The sequence below is a fragment of the Balaenoptera borealis genome (assembly GCF_965194805.1).
Source record: "Balaenoptera borealis genome assembly, chromosome: 16".
Lineage (NCBI taxonomy): Eukaryota > Metazoa > Chordata > Mammalia > Artiodactyla > Balaenopteridae > Balaenoptera > Balaenoptera borealis.
Window position 1 is genome coordinate 13,871,517 of NC_138872.1, and position 25,358 is coordinate 13,896,874.

The following is a 25,358-nucleotide window of genomic DNA, read 5'->3' on the forward strand; positions in this document are numbered from 1 at the left end:
GTCATGTTTCTGCCCTTTGGCTGGGGAAGGGCTGGTATCTAGACATCTGGACCCCCCAACATTGCCCCCACTGGGAAGGAGGTAATCCTTAAAAGAGGATGAGGTGACCACCAGGCATCTTGGGAAATTGGCAACATCATTCCCTACTTGTGGGTGGAGAAGAGGCCCCGAACTGTACTATACTTGAGAAACTTAGAAACTCTGACAATAATTGGCTCAGAGTTCTTTAATTCTGTTCCTACACCTAGTTTGTACGACCTTTCAGGTTCTCTAACTAAATTTCAATTTGTACACCCTCTTACCCCTGACACATACTCACTTATTAACTGAATAATTCCCAAGCCAGGCATTGCCATAACGCCAGCCTTGACATTTACCGGAGCATTTTAGTCCTCGGGAGACAAAGCTCTCGTGCTTTCAAGATGTCAGGTTGACATTTGTGTCCGGGGGTAATGATCTGCTGAAAGATGCTCAAGCAAAACTCGGAAATACTGTCTAGGTGCCAAGTGTGTTTGCCTCGCTGATGTTTTCTGAGTACTTACTAGGTGCCAGGTATTATATGCAAATTACTTCATTCGATTCTCATAATCACGCTGTGTTACAGGTGTTTTTATTCCCATTTTATAGTTCCGGAAACTGAGGCTGAGAGAGATTAATGAAGTGGCAAAGTGGAGAATTGGGGTCAGGTTTTATCTTTGATTTTAAACCTTCGTACTTGGTCATGAGCTGTACCCCAAGGATCCCAGGTGAGATGTCTGCAGGGGCCCGCAAGTGGACCAGAGAGTGTAGCTGGCATCCAGGGGTGCTGGGGCCTTTGGTGAGTTGGAGAGTGTCTGTCCTAAAGGGGGAGCAATCCATTTGATTGCTGACCAGCAGGAGCAAGAATATGGCTCACTGGGTGTCACCGCCTGGGATTTTATTTTTTTGCCCCTGTGAAAACGCCTGGTTTAGAAACGTGATCCGTATAGCCCAGTTTCTGAAAGACCATGCATGAACCCAACAAAACACATCTCTGGGCCACAAGTGGTGGAAGGTTGTGGGTTTGCTTTCTCTGCGTGAGACTGGGCACAGCACTGTTCATTGCAGGATTTTGGCCACACGATGCAGGAGGTCAGAACAAGCCCCTCCAAGGCCAGGGACTTAAAGTCTGAAAAATGATGGACGCTGGGAGCTCACGTCTCCATAACAGAGGCGCCCCTGTTTGGGCTGCTTGCATCTTGATCCTGCTGTGTGTGCACTTTGCAGTAATGATTGCGGTGTACGGATGCCAGGCTGCCAGAGCTGAAACCATTTTTAAAAATGTCTGTGTAACGTCACCCGCACAAGGGAACGAGCCACTTGGACACCATGCACAGATGCAGCGGAAGCCCAGGATATTAAAATCTTGAACAGTATCATTCTTGCTGAGATTTGCCTGGGTATGGATATATTTTCCGAGACAGGATGCTGGAGGATATACAATTACAGCAATTTGCTAACCAGCCCCAGACCTCAATTAGTACAGGATCCTCATTCTCACTGTTGTATGTAAATTAAGACTGTTTCACAAAGGGGTTGTTTATGAGGACGGCTATGAGATAGAGACCTTCTATCATTTTTTTTTTTTCCCTAAGGAAACTGTTTAAGAAAATAAAACCGTAAACACTCTTTTTTTTTTTTTTTAATCGGAATTAACATTATTTCCAATTTCCAATGTACTTAACTTTTAATTTATTTATTTTATTTTTATTTTTGGCTGTGTTGGGTCTTCGTTTCTGTGCGAGGGCTTTCTCTAGTTGTGGCAAGCGGGGGTCACTCTTCATCGCGGTGCGCGGGCCTCTCACTATCGCGGCCTCTCTTGTTGCGGAGCACGGGCTCCAGACGCGCAGGCTCAGCAATTGTGGCTCACGGGCCTAGTTGCTCTGCGGCATGTGGGATCTTCCCAGACCAGGGCTCGAACCCGTGTCCCCTGCATTAGCAGGCAGATTCTCAACCACTGCGCCACCAGGGAAGCCCAAAACCGTAAACACTCTTAAATCACAGTGCGATACGGAAGTGCTGAGAATTTTTCTTTTCAGAAATGAGCATCAGTATTTTTAACTCTGTTTTGGCTCTTCTACATCTCCTCCAGCCCAAGAAGTGCCATCCACGTACTGTGCAATGGAAGGAATTGATTTGCGAGTTAGATAACTACCAGATTGTTCCTCTCCCAACAAGGTCTAAAATACCCCGGAACTCTGAGGATGTTGGATACGGCTTTCCAAATGAGAAACCTTCTACCTTCTATTCGCCAGCCTAGCATCCGTGAGTCTGTTCACGGAATCCTGTCGGCACATCCGTGCAATTTATCTTTGTGGTTTACTTGTGGAAAACCTTGCGTTTGCCCCAGTTTTGAAGCGTGACCCACGTTACGTGTTTATGTGACTACTGTAACTCCAGAAGACTGTGATCTACAATGGACCGTTTTCAACCATAGTTTCAACAGAACCGCCTCTTCTTTTTCGTCCTCCAGATGCCTCTAGAGTTAACTTTCTAGGTCTGAGGCCTTTTAGAAATCCTGGCACTTATTTTTTTTTTTTTGCCTGAAAGTTTCAAAGAGTAGTTATTTCATTTTGCTCCACTGATGGGGGTCCCTTTACTGTTGGCTTGAGGGGAGAGAGTTTGGCAAGGCCACATCTCACAGTGGGGGTGTGTGCAGTATTATATATTCCAGGCCCTCCCCGTGCTCCCACCCCTCCCCCTCCACATTCCCTCCACCTGTTTCCAGTTTTCCTGGAGCCCAGAGATTCAGCATTTCAAAGTGAACAGTAACATGTTTGGTTTTTTTTTTAAATGTTGATCATCTGTATGTGTTTTTTAAAAATATTATTTGTTTATTTATTTATTTGCTTCCGCCGGGTCTTAGTTGCCGCACGTGGGCTCCTTAGTTGTGGCATGGGAAGTCTTAGTTGCGACATGTGGGATCTAGTTCCCTGACCAGGGATCGAACCCGTGCCTCCTGCATTGGGAGCACGGAGTCTTAACCACTACGCCACCAGGGAAGTCCCAACAGTAACATGGTTTTTATTTTTATTTTTAAAATTTTATTCGTTTATTTTTTTGGCCATGCCGTGTGACCTGCAGGATCTTAGGGATAGAACCCGCGCCCTTGTGTGGGAGCGTGGACTCCGAACCACTGGATCACCATGGAATTCCCAGTAACATGGTTTTTAATCCGTTCACAGAATCGTGCAGTGATCACTATGGTCAATTTTAGAACATTTAACAATCACTCCCCATTCATTGCCCCTTTACCCTGACAACCACTAATCTACTCTTTCCCTCTCTGGATTTGCTTATCTTGAACATTTCACGTAAATGGGATCATTCAATATGTGCACTTCTGTGTCTGACTTCTTTCACGTAGAATAATGTTTTTAAGGCTCATCCACGTTGTAGCACACATCATTTGATTCCTTTTTATGGCTGAATAATGTTCCATCGGGTTATTCCGTTGTCATATTTTGTTTTATCCATTCATCTGTTGATGGACATTTGAGTTGTTTCCTCTTCTTGGCTATTATGGAGAACAGTGCTGTGAACGTTCGTGAATGAGTTTTTGTGTGGATGTATGTTTTCATTTCACTTGGGTGTAGACCTAGGAGTGTGGTTGTGGAGTCATGGGTTAGCTCTGTGTTTAAACTTTGGAGGAATGTACAGACATTTGTTTTTATTTGTTTATTTTATTTTATTTTTTAATATTTTTTTGGCTGTGCTGTGCAGCATGTGGGATCTTAGCTCCCCAACCAGGAATCGAACGCGTGGCCCCCTGCAGTGGAAGCGCAGAGTCTTAACCACTGGATCGCCTGGGAAGTCCCCTGTACAGACTTCTGAACATACTCGGGTCTCTTCCACATTTCCTCTCTTGACCTTGCATCTTTCCTATTAGCAGTTCTCCTATTTCTGGCCCCTTCGAAGCCAAACTTCTTAAGAGGAGTGTTTGTACTCACATCTTGGTTTCCTCACCTCCTGCTTTGTCCTGCCAGCTCCACCCAGACCCTCCACGTTAACGGTTATCACTGGGCTTCCTGTAGACTCCAGTGGATGGTGTCAGTACTGCCGTGTCTTGATCTCACAGAGGCATTGGACCTTGCTGATCATTTTTCTCCTGGAAACTGTCGCTTCCAGTGCTTTTCCTTCGATTTCCCTGGCTCCTTCTCTTCTCCATTAAATGTTGGAGTTGCTGAAAGTCCTCCCCTTGCCCAGCACGTTCTTTTCCTGGGTGATCTTGCCCACATCTGTGGCTTTATGACTCACAAATATTTTACTTCCAGCCTAGATTTTTCCTGAGTCATGATGCAGAAGGCCAGCTGCCCACCTGACTGCCCTACCTGTTGTTCATGGGTGTCTCAAGCTCAACGTGTCCAAAACCGATTTCACTATCCACCTTCCCTCCTGCTCCCTACCACCCCCTAACAAAACACCTGCTTCTCCACTATGATGAATAAGCCAGGACTCTGCCAGTTGGCTAGGCCAGGGATGTGGGACTGTCCTCGATTCTTCTGTCCTTTTGCCTTTTTGTGTCGTTTACTTAAAATAATATATCGTAAACATCACTCTTCTTCAGGTTATCACCAGTGAACTGCAGTAGTCTTTTTTTAAAAAATAAATTTATTTATTTTATTTATTTTTATTTTTGGCTGTGTTGGGTCTTTGTTGCTGCGCGTGGGCTTTCTCTAGTTGTGGCGAGCGGGGGCTACTCTTCGTTGCGGTGCGCAGGCTTCTCATTGAGGTGGCTTCTCTTGTGCCGTACGGGCTCTAGGAGCACAGGCTTCAGTAGTTGTGGCTTGCGGGCTCTAGAGCGCAGGCTCAGTAGTTGTGGCGCATGGGCTTAGTTGCTCTGCGGCATGTGGGATCTTCCCGGACCAGGGCTCGAACCCGTGTCCCCGGCATTAGCAGGTGGATTCTTAACCACTGTGCCACCAGGGAAGCCCCTGCAGTAGTCTTTTAATTGGTCTCCCATCTCTCTCCGCCCCACCTCCCGATCTTTCTAAAAGGAACCTCTCTTCCGGTTACTACCTCCTACTTTAAACTCTTAGGGGCTTGCTTTTGGTTTTAGGATGAATATCAAAGCCCTAAAATTTTCATGTGTGGCCCTTGCCCACCTTTCCAGCCTCCTGCCTCCATGGCCCCCTTTCTCCACTCCAGCCACACTGATCTTCCAGGTCCTCAAAAGGAAGATCCTCCCCTCTCCTTTCTCTCCTAACCTCCTACCCCGCTGGATGCGAAGGCTCCAAATGAGGGTGGGTCCTGCCTTTTGTTTTTGCGCATCTCATTTTCCCCTGTGCCCCTTTTACTACCACTGTGCCTGTTCTAGTTGGTGCACAATAAATACGTCTTTTGAATGAATGAGTGAATGATTTGACTTTGTCTACCAGATGGACAGAACTTTTTTAAAAAATTAATTAATTAATTTTATTTTTGGCTGCGCTGTGTCTGTTGCTGCGCGCGGGCTTTCTCTAGTTGCGGCGAGCGGGGGCTACTCTTCGTTGCGGTGTGTGGCCTTCTCATTGTGGTGGCTTCTCTTGTTGCGGAGCACGGGCCCTAGGTGCGCGGGCTTCAGTAGTTGTGGCACACGGGCTTCAGTAATTGTGGCACGCGGGCTCAGTAGTTGTGTGGCTCGCGAGCTCTAGAGCGCAGGGTCAGTAGTTGTGGTGCATGGGCTTAGTTGCTCTGCGGCATGTGGGATCTTCCCGGACCAGGGATCGAACCCGTGTACCCTGCACTGGCAGACGGATTCTTAACCACCGTGCCACCAGGGAAGTCCGGACAGAACTTTTCTCCTGGAGAAGGATGTAAAAGCAGCCTTTCAGCCGGAGCGATGGCTTTGTTTCCAGCATCATCGGTGCGTGGAAATAATTACCCAAGCTCAAATGTCTGCTCTCTGAAACGATTGGTGGCCTGTCTGTCTTTCCTCCCCAGGGACACAGTACTCTTTGAAATGGCCCCCTTCCCTCTGATTTCTTTCCTTCCCCTGGTATTAAGACCACTTAAAAAAAAAATTAATTATTTGGCTGCGCCGGGTCTTAGTTGCGGCATGCGGGATCTTTAGTTTTGGCATGCAGGATCCAGTTCCCTGACCAGGGCTGGAACCTGGCCCCCTGCATTGGGAGCGTGGAGTCCCAGCCACTGGACCACCAGGGAAATCCCTAAGACCATTTTTGATGGGCCCTTTCCCAAACACAAGTGCGATTGTCTTGCTTGCCCGCTTTGGGTTGCCAGTGGCTCCTGAAGACGACCCCAGTCCTGAGCAGAGATTCAAGGCCCTGATCCATCTGTCCTTTCTGGCAGAAGCTGCCCTCCTGTTCAGCCTGCCAGGCCCGAATGTTGCTCCTGTGATGTGCCAGGTTCCTTCCTGCTCCTCGCCGGGTCACACCTCTGTAGATCCTTCCAGGCTTCTCTCCCTGAGGACCTGCCTTCCCGCTGGCTTCTCCACATCCTTGGGGATCCAGGCTCCCCTCTTTCAGAGCCTTCATTTATACCTCCTACAGTGGAGTTCTTTAGCTTCCAAAGTTGAAATTGCCCTGGGGGAATTCCCTGGTGGTCCAGTGGTTAGGACTCCGAGCTTTCACTGCCGAGGGCGCAGGTTCAATCCCTGGTTGGGGAGCTAAGATCCTGCAAGCTGCGTGGCATTGCCAAACAAAACAAAACAGTAATCACCCGGAAAGTCCCTTAAATTGCCCAGGAAAGGACAGTAATCAGCTCTGATCAGACATTCTCATGCATCCTAAAGGTCCGAGTATTTCCAAGCTAGGCTAAAGGTGGCAAGTCCACGTACACATTTCTAGACATCAAATCATTACGCCTTGAAGATCCCTCCAGTAGGGGTGGGTGGGGAGGATTCTGAAGGGTGCTGCTTGCCTGCTAGGCTTCCTCCCTTGTCTGTTATATATTGAGCTTCTATAGCTATGCTTGTCTGATAAGATAGCCACTAGATGTATGTGGCTGTTTTAATTTACATTAATTAAAAAAAAAAAATTCCTTCCTCAGTTGCACTAGCCACATTGCAAGTGCCCAGAGGCTGCACAGATATTAGACAGCACAGATACAGAATGCTGCCATCATTACAGAAAGTTCTGTTGGACACCACTGCACTACAGCTTTCATATATTAATATGTCATGCTGGATGCAGTAGGTGGAAACACCTAGCCACGGATTGGCACAGCATAGAATGTGCTCAAAAAATTACTGTATCAGTGTCTTAAGTTTCACTTGATTAGATTCTCCTGGGCCTGCTCTTTCTTTGAAAAGTTATGTAAAGAGAGAACATAGCTATCTTCCCATCTTCCCAAGTTGGCATTTCTTATCCAGGCCACACTGAACCTCTTTTTCTGCCGGGCCCTTTGGCATCTGGGCACATTGGCTGGGGGAAAATAACCCAGAATGTGCTGGGCAATCCTCTCCCCAGCCTTCAAAATGCTCTGCTGTCGAATTCATTTCCGTGTGTGTCTCCTCGCCTAAACTGGTAAGGGGACCAGGTCTCTCTGACCTTTTTAATGTGAGGCAAGTGATTTGTAAGTAGCTGCTCAGTAAATACTTTTTGAATAAAGACTCTCTCCCAAGAAATAGAAACTAATTAAGGGAAGAAAATGGTTTATTGGATTTTCCTTTCAAATGATAAAATCAGTGCATCTCCTGGCAACAAACTGAACGAATTTTACAAAAAAGGGGCTAAAAATTCTCTGCCAGGTAACCTATGTTAACAGTTTGATATACTTTTCCCCTCTCTCTTAGAAAAATATAAACAAATGTATATACCATGTTGGGCTTGAACTGTCTAGATCTTGGCCATTCTAGCAAAGTATCCTTTATCTGTTATCCCTCTGTTTACCCTGTGCCCTTCTATGCTTTACTCTGCCTTGAAGGGATTTTCAAGGTTACGTTTAATTATCTTGACAGTTAAGAATGATGGAAACCTTGGCAAATGGGGAATTTCATGTTCCACGCTAAGGGTGGGGGAAACAGCCTGGAGGATTGTACTATGTGGAAATGGGGACCTTGTGTGCCTGGATCTTGATTTTTTTTTGTTGTTGTTGTTTAAGAGAAGCTAGTAATCTGGATTTCCAGATGCAGTTTCTCCTAATTTTTAAATATTGACAACTAACTTAAATTTTATTTTTTTATTTATTATTATTTTTTAATAAATTTATTTTATTTATTTTTATTTTTGGCTGTGTTGGGTCTTTGTTGCTGTGCGCGGGCTTTCTCTAGTTACAGCGAGCGGGGGCTACTCTTCGTTGTGGTGCGCAGGCTTCTCATTGCCGTGGCCTCGTTGCGGAGCACGGGCTCTAGGTGCACGGGCTTCAGTAGTTGTGGAGTGCGGGCTCAGTAGTTGTGGCTCATGGGCTCAGCAGTTGTGGCTCATGGGCTCTAGAGTGCAGGCTCAGTAGTTTGTGGCGCACGGGCCCAGTTGCTCTGCGGCATGTGGGATCCTCCTGGACCAGGTATCGAACCCGTGTCCCCTGCATTGGCAGGCGGATTCTTAACCACTGCGCCATCAGGGAAGCCCTAACTTAAATTTTAAAAGAATTACCCAGCTGTGGGTGGACTGGATTCAGTCTGGGGTCCTTCAGTGGGCCACCTCCGGCCCAGGCCATGGCTGTCAGTTTCCCTAGATGATTTCTGGGCACTTGCTTCCCTTCTAGATCACTGGTTCATCTCATCGGCTGTCACTCGGGCCCTCTTCCTAATAAGGCTGACCTGGTTTTGTCTTTCACCTCCTTAACCAGCCTCTAGTAACTCCCCATCGCCACACAGGAATGTGGGGACCGTCTTTCAAACCAGGCTGCTATTTCTTTTTTTTTTTTTTTTTTTTTTTTAATAAGTTTATTCATTTATTTATTTATTTTGGCTGTGTTGGGTCTTCATTTCTGTGCGAGGGCTTTCTCTAGTTGCGGCGAGCGGGGTCCACTCTTCATCGCGGTGCGCGGGCCTCTCACTATCGCGGCCTCTCTTGTTGCGGAGCACAGGCTCCAGACGCGCAGGCTCAGTAGTTGTGGCTCACGGGCCCAGTTGCTCTGCGGCATGTGGGATCTTCCCAGACCAGGGCTCGAACCCGTGTCCCCTGCATTGGCAGGCAGATTCTCAACCACTGCACCACCAGGGAAGCCCCAGGCTGCTATTTCTTGGGTTGGGACCAGATATACTAGTAGTTGCTGAGAGTTGCTTGACAGATATCTTTCAGTTCTAGACTCTCAAGCCTGGTGAGATGCTTCCCTCTGAGAAGCCTGAGGGAACAAGGGTGGAGACAGGAAAGAGCAGATTTAATTTCTCTCCACGCAAGCCTTTTGAGTGGGACGGAGGGAAGATGAACTTGAAAAGTCATTTTTTTACTTTCCCTTTTTGAGGCTGAACCCATATTGCTGGCTTCACATGGATAAGTACCTGCGTGATGGGCCTCTTGCTTTATCGTGCTGGGGCAGCGCTGGACATTCCAGGCGAGCATTAAGGGAGGTGTGGAAAAGAGAACCCCAGCCTTAAAAGGGTCTGATAAGAAAAAGGGCAAAGGTGGGGACTTCCCTGGTGGCGCAGTGGGTTAAGACTCCGCGCTCCCAATGCAGGGGCCTGGGTTTCGATTCCTGGTCAGGGAACAAGATCCCACATGCATGCCGCAACTAAGAGTTCGCATGCCACAACTGAGGAGCCTGCCTGCTGCAACTAAGACCGGGCGCAACCAAATAAATAAATAAATAAATAAATAAAGTTGTGTTGCTAAAGAATTTTTAAAAAATCCCAAAACTTAAAACTTAAAAAAAAAAAAAAAAAAGGGCAAAGAATCTGGACTAAAAAATTTGGTTAAATGGTCATCACAGTAGGGGGGTCTCCCAGTGGGGAGAGTGTTTTCCCTGGAGAAAGTCATTCCTCTTTTCTTTTTTTTAAAATTTATTTATTTATTTACTTATTTTTGGCTGGGTTGGGTCTTCGTTGCTGCACGCAGGCTTTCTCTAGTTGCGGCGAGCGGGGGCTACTCTTCATTGCAGTGCGCAGGCTTCTCGCTGCCGTGGCTTCTCTTGTTGCAGAGCACGGGCTCTAGGCACGCGGACTTCAGTAGTTGTGGCTCGCGGGCTCTAGAGCGCAGGCTCAGTAGTTGTGGCGCACGGGCTTAGTTGCTCGGTGGCATGTGGGATGTTCCCGGACCAGGGATCGAACCCGTGTCCCCTGCATTGGCAGGCAGATCCTTAACCACTGCGCCACCAGGGAAGCCCCCATTCCTCTTTTCTAACGCTAAATCATTCTGCAACGATAGCTCTCCCCAAGAAGATGGGGGAAGAGAGTTAGGAAATGAGTGGCCTGAGAAAACCCTCTTCTGAGTTTTCCCCCTTTGGTTTCTCAGTAATTGCGTTTAGCCGCAAGGCCCCATCACATTCAGGATATAAATCCTCATTTAATTGTCTCCTTTGGGGGAAATGGGCTCTTTAGGCCAGAAACGAGACTGGCTGAGTACCTGTTGAAAAGGGAGTTTCCTCCTCTAGTTTCTTTCTGACCCTGGAATGGCCAGGCTCCCTTTTGTGTAATCTTCCCTGTTCACTTCACGACCCTACGGCGGTTTTGGTTTGCCGGGACAAATTCTTAGACCTGGGAGGAAAAACTGGATTTTCCAGTGTTCACACTCTCATTTAGCTGATCAGAGGTCTGTTTGGGGGCTGCCTCTGAGCCAGACTGTGTGTCAGGCATTGGGCTACAGCAAAGAGAGTCAGAAAAACTGAGATCAAGGTCACATTCTGGAGGAGACACAATGAACAAGCGAACCAGCAAAAAAGAAAATAAGTCCAACAATTTTCAGCTGGAGACGACCACAGTGAAGGGGGAAAGAAACCTACTTTAAGATGATACCGTAAGAGGGCTGGAGACTGGGGTGGCCACGGAAGGCTTCTCTGGGGAAGTGACACGTAAGCCAAAAGTTGAAGTTGTCAACTATGGGAAAGTTGGGCATACAACGTTCTAGATGGAAGAGTCAGCAAGGACAAATGAGCTTGGCTCATTAGAGTCTGTTTGTGGTTAGGGTTGAGTGAAAGGAGGAGAAAAGGTGGGCGGGGCCAGATCCCTGGGGGTGTGGTAGATTCTGTTAAGATGCTGGGTGTCTACAGTAAGCTCCTTGGCAGGTTTTTAAAAATTAATTAATTAATTAATTTTTATTTATTTAGCTAGCTGCGCTGGGTCTTAGTTGCGGCACGTAGGATCTTCGTTGTGGCATGCGGGATCTTTAGTTGCAGCATGTGGGATCTAGTTCCCTGAGCGGGGATCGAACCTGGGCCCCCTGCATTGGGAGCGCAGAGTCTTAGCCACTGAACCACCAGGGAAGTCCTCACAGGTTTTAAGTAGGGGACTGCTTATTTTGTTTAGGTTTGAAGAAGGCTACTAGCAAGGGCAAGTGAATAGTCCCAGGGCTTGGATCAAGATGGCAGCTGTGAAGGGTGGACTGAACGGGAACAGGCAGAAGTGAGGGTGGGCAGGGGAGGAACAGCTAGCTCTCTGCAGAGCGCTTGCTATGTGCCAGACACCACGTAGGCACTTCCATGCCTCCGTCCTGACCCTGCCGGGTTCAGCATTCTTCACGCACGTTGCAGATTATGGGGATTCTGAGGCCTCCTCTCTCCCAGGCTTCCTGAGCCTCATTTGAGTAGGGAGGAGAGGGCATTAGGAGGCGTCCCGGGGTGGAAGGTCAATCAGCAAGGGTAGGGCTGGGTCTGTGGGCCACCACCTGGTGCTTCTGCTTTGATCTGGGAGGAAATCCTAAGCCCTGAGGGGATTTTGAGGCTGGCTTGGGTTGAACTTGTGCCAGCCTGGGAGGACTTCCTGTGAAAATTTGTATTTCCCATCATTGAACCCCTTTCAGAAGCCGGTTGAGAAAGGGCTGATTGGGCGCAAATCAGGGTGAAGATGCATAATGATTTGGGGAAACTGGTTTGAGATTTCTGGGTTAATGTCTTTTCTCTGCCCTGGCGCCTCCTTCCCCTAAAGGAGAATTACTACCAGTAATAACTGGTGGTGCTTTGATGAGCTGTTTGCTGTGAGCGCATTGCCTCCTTTATTCTTAACAGCCCTTTAAAGAAGAGTCAGTTACAGCTCTAACAGTTACCGCTGAATTGACTGAGGCACAGAGAGGCTAAGTAACTTGCCGAAGAACACACAGCAGGCAGGTGACAGGGCTTGGATTCAGAGCTGGTGGTTTGGCTCCGGAGCCCACACCCTGAACAACAGCACTGTGTTGACAGTGGCCGGCACCAAACATGCCCTTAGTGATGGAGAATTACAAGGTGGCATCCCGGAACTCAGGGAAGTCACTTGACTGGTTTGGAGGGCTTTGGAGTGGGACCCAGCTGTGATGGAGCCCCCAGCATGCTGCTTTGACCTGCGTGCCTCAAGGCCACAGAAGATTTTGCCTCTCTCAGCCTCACCTATGAAATCGGTACAAAAACACCATCCTTGGAGTTCCCTGGTGGTCCAGTGGTTACGACTCCACGCTTCCACTGCAGGGGACATGGGTTCGATCCCTGGTCGGGGAAGTTCTGCATGCCACGCAACGCGGCCAAAACAAAAACAAAAACCCATCCTTACCTCGTGGGATTTTGGGGAGGATTCGTAAAGTAGCTTCTTAATAAACATTAGCTGTGAATCACATGAGCCCAGTTTGAGAAGGCAAGAGGAGAGAGATTTTCCTGGCTACCCCTCTCCCTAATGTGTATTCACAAATTCCCGGAATTTGTCCTGCTCAGCTTTTTGTCCATCTGTAATCAGTTTCTTATTCAGTATTTCTAGATTGAACATATTCTGTATTCATCCTGTATTTACTAGCCACTTCCTCATGGGCTTGTTTCTCTCTGGGCCTCAGTTTCCTCGTCAATAAAATGAGGAGTCTCTGGTCCTACCTCCTTCTAGAACTGCGGTGAGGAGTAAGTCAATTGACATTTGTATCTAGAACAGTGTCTCACAGGTGATAAGTGGTCAACAAAAGGTAGCTGTTATTAGTATTATTTGTTTCTGGCTGCCCTCCCATGGCGGGCAGGGCCCTTCCCTGGGAGCCCAGATGTCTAGGAGTTGCTCAGTGACTATTTGTTGACTGACTGGTCCCATTGTTTTCTTCTCTTTGAAATCTGAAGTCAGGGCCGCCAGGTGAAACATAAGGCACTACTTTCCTCTTAATGGTTGCAGATGTCTCTGTGGGTGGTGTATTGACAGAAGGTTAGACCTGCGTGGCAGCTCGCTGGAAGTTTCTTTACCCCCAGGGTTTCTCAACATCGGGTGCTGTTGACATTTCCTGGGCCTGATCATTCTCTGGGGTGGGGGGCTCTCCTGGGCACCGTGGGGTGTTCAGCAGCATCCCTGGACTCTGCCTGTACCGATGCCAGTAGCAACCTCTCTCTCTTTGCCTAGGGGTGACAACCGAAAATGTCTCCAGACATTGCCAAGTGTCTCCTGGGGGGGACCGGGTTGAGAACCACTGTTTTACACTGTTCTAGACACCTGAGCCCCTTAAAAGTAGCACCTGATTAATGCGGGGGCGGGGTGGGGGGATGTTCTGAATTCCTTCTGCTTGCTGGGGGCTGGGGATGCCGACGTGGTCCCTGGCATGTAGGGAGAGTCCCATAGATCTTGTTATCATCCGTTTCTCCCCATAGTCATTTAAAAATACCTTAAATAGTTAAATACGTGACAGGGATCAGAAAGAATTCAAAGAGGAGTTCAGTGTTGGCTGATTTCCTGGATGTTCCTCCAGGCCTTTGCAAACCCAGAACCCACGCAGCTCCTATTTCTTTTCACCCAGGTTCTATTTCTGGCCTTTTTTCACTTGAATTTTGCCCCAGGCCAGTACATAAAGACGTGATTCCTTCTCTATTTCATTTTATGGCTGCGCGTCAGTCCCCTATGGATGACGCTGAAGTTACTTCCCATCTTTGGCTTCCATCTAAGGTGTGTTGCAAGGGCTGTGCTAATCCGCCCTTGCGTGCACTCTTAAGCCTGGGGACCTCCGTATCCAGGTGATGTTAAGCATCCTTTTGACCAGGGTAATTTGGGTGACATTCTGGGCCTACAAATCTTTGCTTTCTCAAAGAAAGGCCATGAGGTGACTAGAGGGCCGGTCCCTTCTTCCCTGGTGTCTTCCTAGAGAATTTTCTTAGTCTTCGTCAAGGTGACTTTTAGAGAGGCCAGGCCCCGCCCAGGGCGCGTGGGGAACGTTGCCTGGTTATGAGCGGCAGCACCTCTTCTTCCATCTGCCCCCTTCCCTGCAGCCTCTTTATCCCCCTTTCTTCTCCAGCCCGCTTTGCTGCTTCAGCTGCTGCTGGCAGTCTTTTTGTTTTTGAACTGTCCCTCTGATGCTGTAACTCCCTATTGCAATTTGAAAGCCACCCACCAGCACCTGAACTTTGCAGAACCTGAGCTGAGTCCCTGCAGCCTAGATAATAATGCACATGGGCTTCAGCCACTAGAATCAGCTCCTCCAGCGAGCTTGCTCCTCCGCCAGCTACCGTAAAGGCCAAAGGCAACTGGTTTCTCCACATTTTCTTTGTGGTGATTTGGCAGAGTTTTCAGGGCCTCAGATATGTACACAACGTCGGATGCAAGCCTTCTGGGCCTGGACCTGCTGAACGGGTGGGTGGGGTGCAGCGGTTTTTCTTGTAGGGAGTTAGGCCCGGCCTCCCCCTCTCTGTGAAGACCGAGAGAGAGCTTGGCATTCTGGAACCAGGAAATTCCTGTTGAGATGTCGTCGTTTTTTCCAGAGGGCTTCATCCCAGCTGAGGGAGGTGCAGGGAGAAAGGGCTACGTGGTGGCAATTGCCTCTAGATGTTGAGGCCTAAACAGTGAATTCATTTGTAAATCAGCCTCTTCTCCCTCGTTGGAAGCAATTTCTGTCTTGCCTGGAGAGTTTGGAAGTTTATCTTTTACATATGAATGTGCCCATTAATCACCACTTCTGCATTACTGGGAGGGAGGGGGAGAGAGAGAGAGAGAGAGAGAGAGAGAGAGAGAGAGAGAGAGAGAGAGAGGGAAGTCGGGGGGAGGCGGAGAGAGAGAGGAAGGGATGGAGGGGGGAGGGGGAGAAAAAGGGGGAGGGGAGGGGAGAGGGAGATTGAGTCTGTGTGTGTACTTTGGGAAGATGGTTTTCTCATTGCTGGGAGAGGCACATCAGAACTAAAGATAATTGGAAACAAGATAATTGGAAACAATTATTTCAAAACACCTTCAGAATGCAGACCATCCCAACTTCATCCCCCACCTCCACCCGCCTTCTGATCTGTGCACTCCGACGAGTAGAACCACTGCAGCTCGTTGTGTTTATCCACATCAGCGAAATAAATGGCTCTTCGGTGCTCGCGCTGAAGACTTTTCAGCTCAGCCGAGCTGCCGTCTGCCGAGGGTGGTAAATTAGAGCCGAAAGCCCAGGGACGCGAAGGCACGTCGCCGGGCCTCGGGCTGCCTGATTGCAGGGAGGTGAGGCTGTCCTGGCCGCGCTGGTCAGCCTGGTAAGTGGTGACTCTTAGCCTGTCGGCTGTGCTGCTTCCTCCTCCCCCTGGGAGAGGCTGCTGAGGTTCCGGAAGCAGGAATGTGTGCCGTGTGGGAGCCTCAGTTCTCTTTAAAAGAGAGGCTAGGCCCTCAGAACAGCAGAGCTTTCTCGATGGCAGGTAAGCGCCCCATCCCAGGGTTACCTGCCCCTCGCTTGCTTGGCCTCTGCGGTACCCGGCTTCCTGGTACAGTGACATTTCCTCCAAGTTGAGAGTGACCCTCTTCCTCCCACTGCCTCATCTCCATTCCAGCCCTTCTTTTCCTGATCTGGAAGTTCACAGTCACACGCGGGAGACCTTTTAGGAGCCCAGCTTAGGCCAGTGCAGCCTCTCCCCGGGGAGGCCCAGGCTGCGGCCCCGTCTTCCAGAGTCTGTGGGTCCAGGAGATGCTCCGAGTCAGCAAACTATTCGCCTGAGAGTTTCTGTCGCTTACGTGTTCCTTGTGGCTTGGACATTGTCTGTGACAAGAAAAATGATGTGCCCTCCCCACCCCCATGCTTTGCTCCTAGTTCCTCTCCTTTTCTGGTCCCGGGCCTGGGGGACATTCCGGGCTTTTGTTTCATTAGGATGTAATTACTGGCTGGAGAGGGCCCTAAGATTCCTGGGGAGGGAGGTCTGTTAAGGTACCCGCTCTGTGTCTTTGGGAAACGCCTTGAAATGATGCACTGTGCTAGGCTCTGCTGCTCCTGGAGAGCAGCGTGTGGTCACATTTGGGGGAGGCCGTGGCGAGGGCTGGCAGTTACCCCGCGTGTCCTCGTGGCCGAGCCCGCACAGGCCCCTGCCCCTGCCTTGGCCGTTACAGGAAGAAACCTGGACTTTGCGTGGTCCGGTGGACGTGGAGAAATCGTGCCCTGGGCTGATTCCCGGCTCCACTTTATATAGGCTGGCGTTTCCGTAACTGAAGCTGTGGCATTGATTTAAGATGCACTTTGGAGAACTCAGCTCTGCTTTTGGAGAGGGATGGTGGTGGAGGAGGCAGAGGGAAAAGAGGAGGAGGAAGAGGAATGCGTGTGGCTTGAAAAAAAAAAACAGCTGCTGTTATTGAGTGCTTCCTCTCTGCCAGGTATTACACTAAGAGCATCACATGAATTAACTCGTTTAATCTGTGGATATCTCCACGGGGTACCACCATCTCCATGTGACGGAAGGAAGACCAGAGGCACAGAGAGGTTAAAGAGCTTGCAGGGTGGCAGCAGGACTAGGTCCTGACCACTCTGTATCCTCTGCCACCCGGCCTGACTTCACTGTAGGGTGACCACTTGACGGTCCATCTCCAGTCAACCAGTGGTTGGTCACCCTACTTCCATGGCCTTGGCTGCTGGTTCGGGCCTGCTGACCGAGAGTCTTTTCATTCAGCCCCTGTCGATCTTGCCATTGACCTCATCAAGGAAATGTAACACCCACAAAAACACGCCACAGGGCCGGTCCTCCAGGCCCTGGAGTGCAGAGGAAGTGCCTGGCCTTCAGCCGGGGCCCGTTCTCTCTCCGGAGGAGACAATTCCCTGTAACTGGTGTGTCATTTCCTAGACTCTGGAGAAGGGCAAGTGCTGTGACTCAGGCGCCGGATGTGAGTGGGGGTGGGGTGTGCCTGGCCTGGATGGATGGACACTGGGAAGCAGTGTTGGAGGAGGGGAGATGGCCGCGCAGCCCCCCAGCCTGTTTTGTGGTGTAGACCAGCCTGTGGTGCCACCAGTGAAGGTCGGGAGGTGAATCTGCTCCCTGGGAAGCGCCTTTGGGAGAAAACTTGCATCATCAGCAAGTGACACACCATGATTTTCCACTTTTCTCCAGGTTCCTGGAGCTCTCCAATCCCCACAGCCCACACCTTCTGCAGCTGGAAAGGAAGAAGGCAAAATGAGAGTGTACTCCTAAAACATTTTGAGACCCTGAATTAGGAAGTCTTTGGGCTGCAGAGCTGAGACAGACCTCTCCCTGGGGTGAGGCCACCCATTGGGCCTTCGGAGCCGCACTGCCTTCCTTCAGATCCCAGCCCGGCTACTTGTGTGATCTTGGGTGGGTGACTTAGAGGGAAGGACGTGAAAGGCATTTTGAACAGGGTCTGGTGCATTGTGTGCAATACAAGAACATCTTAGCTGTTAATACCCGAGGCTCAGGAAAGCTAAGAGGCTGGGTTATCTTGAAGGAAGGCGTCCCTTAGGTCAAGGGACATCTAGGAAGGCCCGAGCGGGATTATTTCTGACCTATCACAAGGCACAGGTTCAGGGAGGATGTCATCACATGCTTGGCTCCTAAATACCCAGTAGACCTCGCCCTATTATTAAGATTTCAGTGAAATGGCACGGGAGGGGAAACTTCTGCTGCTTCCTGCTCCATACCAAGCTGTTTTCCTGAGTCACTGCTCTGGCCTTTTCTTCTCGACCGCTCTACTCCCTCGCCCACGTTAACTCCTTCAGAACCGGACTTATTTTGGGATGGAGGGGGTGGGCCAGCCTGTAGAATCCCAGGTCCTGCTACTTGCCAGGAGGGTCTTTCAGATCAAGGGTGAACCGTTTCCCTGGTGATTCACTGTACAGTGGCTGTGTGTCATCATTCACGTTTATACATGAAATGCATTTAGAAATATGTACCTGTCAGAATTAAATCATTAAAGAGGGGAGGAAAAAAAACCCCACAAAACCTTTGACTCAGCTTTCTGGAAAAGGTCCTCAAGGCAGCTTTGTTACCACGACTACAGCAAGGTTCCCACCCACCATTCTATCACCAGCAGAGGCCTAGCCTCCTTTGGAGTGGGTAGGTTTTTAAGTTAGAATGCTGGCCTGCTGTCTCATATCTGGGAAGGACACTGAATCCAGCCAGCATTTCTCAATTTTTCTCCCTAAGAGGCTTCAGTGGAAGCCTCTGCTGTTGACAGATGTGTCTGTTGTGGAATCTATTAAATTTCTACCCCTTGGATACAGCCACTGAACGCTCATTAACTCTGGAGGGAGTCGGTGTGTTTGTAACCAGCAATGGAATTGGGGTTTTTCTCTTTTGCTCAGACTAGAGGGTTGAGGACCCTCTTAGGTATGAGCAGCCTTGGGGCAGACCCCTCCTCTCACTGCTGCCCTTTCGTTTCCTGGTGGCCTTAGGTAAAACTGTCTCCTTAGCGCTCAATGGCTTATGAGTATATTCATTTCTAGGGATCCCCCCGCCCCGCTTTCACACGGAATTAAAGAATTGTGAAGTTAAAAGAGACTTTATGATCCTCTGGCCCTGTAGTTTTATTTATTTATTTATTTATTTATTTATTTTTGGCTGTGTTGGGTCTTGGTTTCTGTGCGAGGGCTTTCTCTAGTTGCGGCGAGCGGGGGCCACTCTTCATCGCGGTGCGCGGGCCTCTCACTATCGCGGCCTCTCTTGTTGCGGAGCACAGGCTCCAGACTCGCAGGCTCAGTAGCTGTGGCTCATGGGTCCAGTTGCTCCGCGGCATGTGGGATCTTCCCAGACCAGGGCTTGAACCCGTGTGCCCTGCATTAGCAGGCAGATTCCCAATCACTGCGCCACCAGGGAAGCCCGGCCCTGTAGTTTTTTAATCTTTAGAGTTGATGTCTCCTGTGAGAAGGTGAAGTAGGCTATGGCCCCTCTTCCCAAGAAACTGCATCCACGTACGGAACCTTGGCATGTGGATCATGGGGCCCTGAAGCATTTTCATGGGCTCCGGGTAAGAACTGGTCTGTTGCTTTTCTCCATCTCTCCTCCCATTTTACAGATGTGTCGCTGGGGTCATGTGTTTAGCTGTTTTCATTCTTTGTCCTTGCCTCCTTGCTTGGCGTTCGCTTCCTGGGTTCTGAACCAACCCTACAGGTAGCGATGAGGAAGGAGAGGAGGTGAGCAGGAATCTCTAGGCTGGGGAACTCACACTCCATCCCCCACACATACACCCTAGAGCATCTCGAATTAGTGTGCACCTTAATCCTCCAGATGGCTGGTTAAACCCCTTGATCACTGGGCCCTATTCCAGTTTCTGATTCTGTAGATCTGGCCTGGAGCCTGAGAATGTGCATTTCTAGCAAATTTGTAGGTGATACTGCTGCTGCTTGTGTGAGCACAGCTCTTGGGGAACCATCATCCTAGGAGATCTCAGCCACAGGTGAATGACTTACACTGCAGTGGGAGGAGCTGGAGACCTTTCTGGCCCCAGGCGTTGACCAGGTGTGGGCTGGGCTGTGGGATTCGTCCACTATGCCCCATGCTCCAGCTCTGTGGTGTTCCAGGAGGCTAGTACCACTCCTGGGAGGGATTGGGAAGTATGTGAGGCACTTTTGGTCGTCACAGTGTTTGGAAGCATCAATGGCAGTGGGTGGGAGGGGGCCGAGGTTGTCCTGGCAACGAGGAGGAGCCGTCCCTGCCAAAATCCACTAGTGCTCCGTTGAGAAACATCGACACACTACAGTTGACCCTTGAAGAAGACGTGTTGGAACTGCTCTGATCCACTTACACGTGGATTTTTTTCAGTAAATAGAGTATCTGTGTTTTCATTTGACCAATCTTTTAAATGTAGGGGAAAGTTTGTGTTTGATTACAGACCACACTATGTGGAGTCACAAAAATCTAGGGTTTGAGTCCTGATTCTGTGCAGACTGCTTCGGCTTCCCGCCCTTGGGTGAGTCCTTTATCAGTTCCTTTGTTTTTGAGGCAGAGGTAGCAGTACGTGGATTTTTCGACTGTGTGGAGGTCGAAGCCCAAACCCCTGTGTTGTTCAAGGGTCAGCATTACTTGTTTTTTTCCCTGAATTTGTTCCTAGCTTTCCACTGGCCTGACGTTGCTCACGTGCTCTCTTTCAAAATCTGTCCACAAACGGAATAATACATGTGAAATCAAAACCTTGGCCCAATGGCTTTCCCTTTTTGCCTGGCTAGGGTGCCATTTCTTCTGGGACACATCTCCTTTGAGCCCCCAAAATGCTTTTCTTAAATGCCCATCCTCTGACACTTGAGCAGAGTTACTTGGGTTTATCAGATCCACGTAGAACAAATCCCAAACTCCTTCCTGGGGTCTGCACGCTCACGCTGATCAGCCCCAAGTTTGTCCATTTGGTGACGTCTTTTATCCTGAATCAGGTCTCTGTCATTTGCTCATTACTGGCGTTGGTTTGCACCTGCTGCTTTTTTATGTGACGCTGAACCTTCTAAATATTTCCTTTTTAAGATAAAGTAGTCCAGGCACATGATAAATAAGGGCACATGGTGGAAAATAATCCCTCCCCCACCCTTTGCAAGCTCTCCTCCCCTGAGGCAACCACCGGTCGGTCTCCATTAAGAGCTTGTATTTCTTGTGTTCAACCAGGAATATTTTAGGCTTATGTAAATTAAGAATATATATAAAACATCTTTTTCAAAAAAAATTTAAAAAAGGAAAAAATAGAAGACAAAATAAAACAAAGATAAAAACAAAAAAAGAGAAAGACAAAACCCGCATATTTCTTGGGCTGTGTGTGTTAGTCTGTTAATGGTGCTAGACATGCATTGCTTTTTTTTTTTTTTTTTTTTGATAAATTTATTTATTTTATTTCTGGCTGCGTTGGGTCTTAGTTGCTGCACGCAGGCTTTCTCTAGTTGCGGCGAGCGGGGGCTACCCTTCATTGCGGTGTGCGGGCTTCTCATTGCGGTGGCTTCTCTTTGTTTCGGAGCATGGGCTCTAGGCACGCGGGCTCAGTAGTTGTGGCTCGCAGGCTCTAGAGCGCAGGCTCAGTAGTTGTGGTACATGGGCTTAGTTGCTCCGTGGCATGTGGGATCTTCCCAGACCAGGACTTGAACCCGTGTCGCCTGCATTGGCAGGTGGATTGTTAATCACTGTGCCACCAGCGAAGTCCCAATACCATACTGTTTTGATTACTGTGGCTTTGTAGTATAATCTGAAGTCAGGGAGTGTGATTCCTCCAGCGCTATTCTTCTTTCTTAAGATCGTTTTGGCTATTCGGGGTCTTCGTGTTCCCATACAAATTTTAAAATTATTTGTTCGAGTTCTGTGAAGAATGCCCTTGGTATTTTCATGTGTTGCTCTTTTAACCTGATGCAGAAGTTTGGAGATTGTCATACGTCTGTTTGTCTAGAGGTGCCTCATTCTTCTTCATGGCTGTATCCCGCAGTATGTTATCAGGCCAGCTCCCAGTTTGTGGACACGTAAGTCCTTTCTAGTCTTAATTAACACACAGTGATGCAGTTGAATTATCTTGCATGTGCTTTGCTGCACTGTGACCATGTCTATAGACGTGCTTCTAGGAGGAGATGGTTGGGTCAAAGACCCTATAGAGAAAGTGAATGGTGGGGAAGTGGGCTGAGGATCCCTGTGGGAATGAGAGGAGGTGCTCTCTGGGGAAACTTGCCAATCCCAGGCTGCATCTTTTTAGTGCATTTTCCCGCTAACTAGCTGTTGTGTGCTGCTGGGACAACCCTTTGGGTTCTCCAGGCCGCTGTTTTGATGTCTGTGGGATGGTCCCCTGACTCTGGGGTCTCTTCTCCCTCAAGGTGTCTGTGGTTAGCATTTAATTTCCTCTCGGGGCTGTGTCACAGTGCAGCAACCTGAACGTTTGTTCAGGATTTTCCTGCAGTCCGCCTGGTGAGCCTGGGGAATTCCCTTGTGTAGATTGGATTTGGCAAAAGTGGTCCATTGTCTTTATGAGCCTGCTGGAGGATGCTCCAGCTTTCAGTCAAAAGTAAACCACTAGGGCTTCCCTGGTGGCGCAGTGGCTGAGAGTCTGCCTGCCAATGCAGGGGACACGGGTTCGGGCCCTGGTCTGGGAGGATCCCACATGCCGCAGAGCGACTAGGCCCGTGAGCCACAATTGCTGAGCCTGCGCGTCTGGAGCCTGTGCTCCGCAACAAGAGAGGCCGCGATAGTGAGAGGCCCGTGCACTGCGATGAAGGGTGGCCCCCGCTTGCCGCAACTGGAGAGAGCCCTTGCACAGAAGCGAAGACCCGACACAGCCATAAATAAATAAATAAATTAAAAAAAAAAAAAAAAAAAAAGTAAACCACTAGGAGGCCTTGCATGTGGCCATCTTGGACCCTGTTGATCTGCCTCAGCAGCTCCTGTCCAGACAAAGGGCTGTGACACATAACACAGCCTGCGTGCTGGGACTTGCCTGAGAGGTAACCCTGGACAGGGAAGGTCATCAGACCATCTTTGTGGATAGTCATCTTTCCGGACTCCGCATCCCGTCTCATCACCTGTGCTCTCGGTGTAGCTTTCTCCTCTTTTGGTGCCTGTAGCTTTCATTCCTCAAGGACAGAAGGTGCCCCTGGGCATTCCATTGTATCCTCCCTAAGCTAACAGGGCAGCCATCTGGCATGGAATGGATTCAAATCTTCGCAGGTGAAGATTGGATGGTGGTGGAAATGTATGTGTTTTAATGAGATGCTGGGAGAATAAAGCTAGAAAGGAATGGATTGATTGACAAGGGTGGGGTTGGCATTTTTCAGATGAGAATCGGGTGAGAATGTAGTTTGCGTTGATCTCTTTGGAGGAGAGTCGCAAACATGACGCCTACTGGTGACTGGGCCGCGGGGACTCTGGTGGGTGGGGTATATTTTTTTTACGCAGTTATACTTTTTTTAACCTGTTAAACATGAATAAATGTTGTTTTCCACCACGAAGTATGTTTGCCTTCATTTTCTTGAAGTGTGTGGCCTTCTTTTCTTGGTCTGTTTTTTATGGTTTCCTGCTTTTGCCATCAGGCATGGGTGTGTGACAGCTCATGGCAGCTGGGTCATGGACTCGTCAACAGGGACACAGTAGGGAAGGGTGGGGACTGTGACAAAATGGGGGGCATTTTCCCATCTAAAAAGTGGCTGGCTGGTATTCAGCTCCATCTGGTCCCATAAGGCCCTGCAGGCCCTGATTTTTTTTTTTTTTTAAATAGAAGCCCCAAATCTAGGGTATTATTTGAAGTTTCTTAATTTTTATATTTTGGCGGCGAATTAAAATTTTTACAGAAATGTTACGTCGGCTAAAGAAAGACCGACTGACCTCTGAGACAGGCAATGAAGATGGGGGGTGGGGGGGAAGTATATTCTAGGAGGAAGGTCACTAAAATGGCATTAGGTTTGGGGACAAAATGGGTTGTGTCCCTAACACCCCCTTTCCGCGGGGCCTAGTCCTTCCCCGATTGCTTTAAAATATGTGGTCCTGTGTGTCTCTTTCAGATCCTGGCTCCACAGAGAGAACAGCCCAGAAAAGAAAGTTCCCCAGCCCTCCGCATTCCTCCAATGGCCACTCGCCACAGGACACATCAACAAGCCCCATTAAAAAGAAAAAGAAACCCGGCTTACTGAACAATAACAATAAAGAGCAGGTAAAAGGCCACTGGGAATGGCGTCCACACCCGGGGGACAGAGGCTGTCGTTTTTCTAACTGCCGGTGTGCTTGGCATTTTAGCAAGCTGCCTTGCTCCGGCTGTCATTTGCATAGGACAAGAAGGGCAGCTCAAAGTGGGCCTGTGCAGAAATTTCCAGTGGGTTTTTCAGATCTCTTTGGGGGACAAGGGCAGTGACCCAGATAAGATACCGTGCTCTAGGATTTGGGGATTTTCCTTGGATTTCGTTTTCCACATGTTAGGACTGTTTGCCCATGTGGCCTGAGGGTGTTGCCCTCCTAGGCTGTGCCCGTAGGACAGTGCCGAGCTCTGCCTGGAGGTGGTTGTGTGGCTGAGGCATGCTCCCTTCTGGTCTCAATTTTCTCATCTGTAAAAGAATGGGTTTAGGTCTGTGGTGAGAGACAGCTGCCCTCCTACCCACTGCCCACTGCGACTTGGGTACTTGGTCACTATGCACCCTTCGCAGAGTGCACAGTCTCTGGCAGACTCCACCCTCCCTCAGCAGCCAGGACCAGTCAACTAGATGCAAAAATCTGTGCCATCTTGGATCTTGTCTTAGGAACCTTCTAGCTCTAAAATTCTCTGCTGCAGGCTAGCTACTCTTCTGACTTAAAAAAATGAGAGGTGTTTTAGTGTACTATGAGGTCAAGTCTCCTAGCGTTGGAGGAAACAGGATGCCCAACAGGTCTGATACCTTTTCAGCGGGGATCCATTGGGATGTATTCATCGATTTGTGCAGATTATGGATGCCGAAGTGGGCCCTGGGGATTTGAGGTTGAATAAAACAAGATTGTTGCTTTCATGGGAAGAAACCTAGCAATGGTTAAATGACCAGGACTGTGAGAGGGGGACATTTCTGTGCGTGAATCTATTTTCTGTCTCAGAATTACATAGTGAAGTGCCAGCTCTGCTGCTGCCTTGAGGCTGTGGGCAAGTTAACCTCTTTGTGCCTTGTCTTCTCATTTACTGAAATGGGAATAATGATCTTAGTGCTACCAAACTTGCAGGGCTGTTGTGAAGAGGAATTGAGCTAAGTGACATAAATAATAATAATTAAAGTTAAGCCAGGTGGTGCCGTGGTTGAGAATCCGCCTGCCGATGCAGGGGACACGGGTTCGAGCCCTGGTCTGGGAAGATCCCACAAGCCGCAGAGAAACTAAGCCCGTGAGCCACAACTACTGAGCCCGTGAGCCACAACTACTGAGCCCACGTGCCACAACTACTGAGCCCACATGCCACAACTGCTGAAGCCCACGCGCCTAGAGCCTGTGCTCCGCAGCGAGAGAAACCACTGCAATGAGAAGCCCGCGCACTGCAACGAGGAGCAGCCCCCACTCGCCACAACTAGTGAAAGCCTGTGCACAGCAACGAAGACCCAACGCAGCCAAAAATAAAATAAATAAAAAAAACAAAAAAAACAAAAAAAGAAGTTAAGCCGGAGTCTACATTAAGAGGAATAATCACCCAGACTATCCGTGAAATAATTAAACGACAGCTGTGGAAATGTTCTAGGCCTGCACTG

General features: G+C 49.0%; 1 protein-coding gene across 29 annotated transcripts in view; it reads left to right on the plus strand.

Moving 5' to 3' along the window:
- ZMYND8 (zinc finger MYND-type containing 8) overlaps positions 1–25,358 on the plus strand; it is a 130,743-nt gene that overhangs the window by 16,305 nt on the left and 89,080 nt on the right. For 26 of the 29 annotated variants that reach the window (XM_082361160.1, XM_082361157.1, XM_082361150.1 and 23 more), the window contains one exon: positions 23,667–23,815. The exons of 1 other annotated variant lie outside the window; for it this stretch is intronic. In XM_082361160.1, coding sequence (XP_082217286.1) covers positions 23,667–23,815 — 149 coding nt within the window. Of the gene's footprint in view, positions 1–15,125; positions 15,484–15,519; positions 15,643–23,666; positions 23,816–25,358 lie in introns of those variants that run through there. 2 more of the 29 variants (XM_082361144.1, XM_082361158.1) reach the window with 2 other exon arrangements.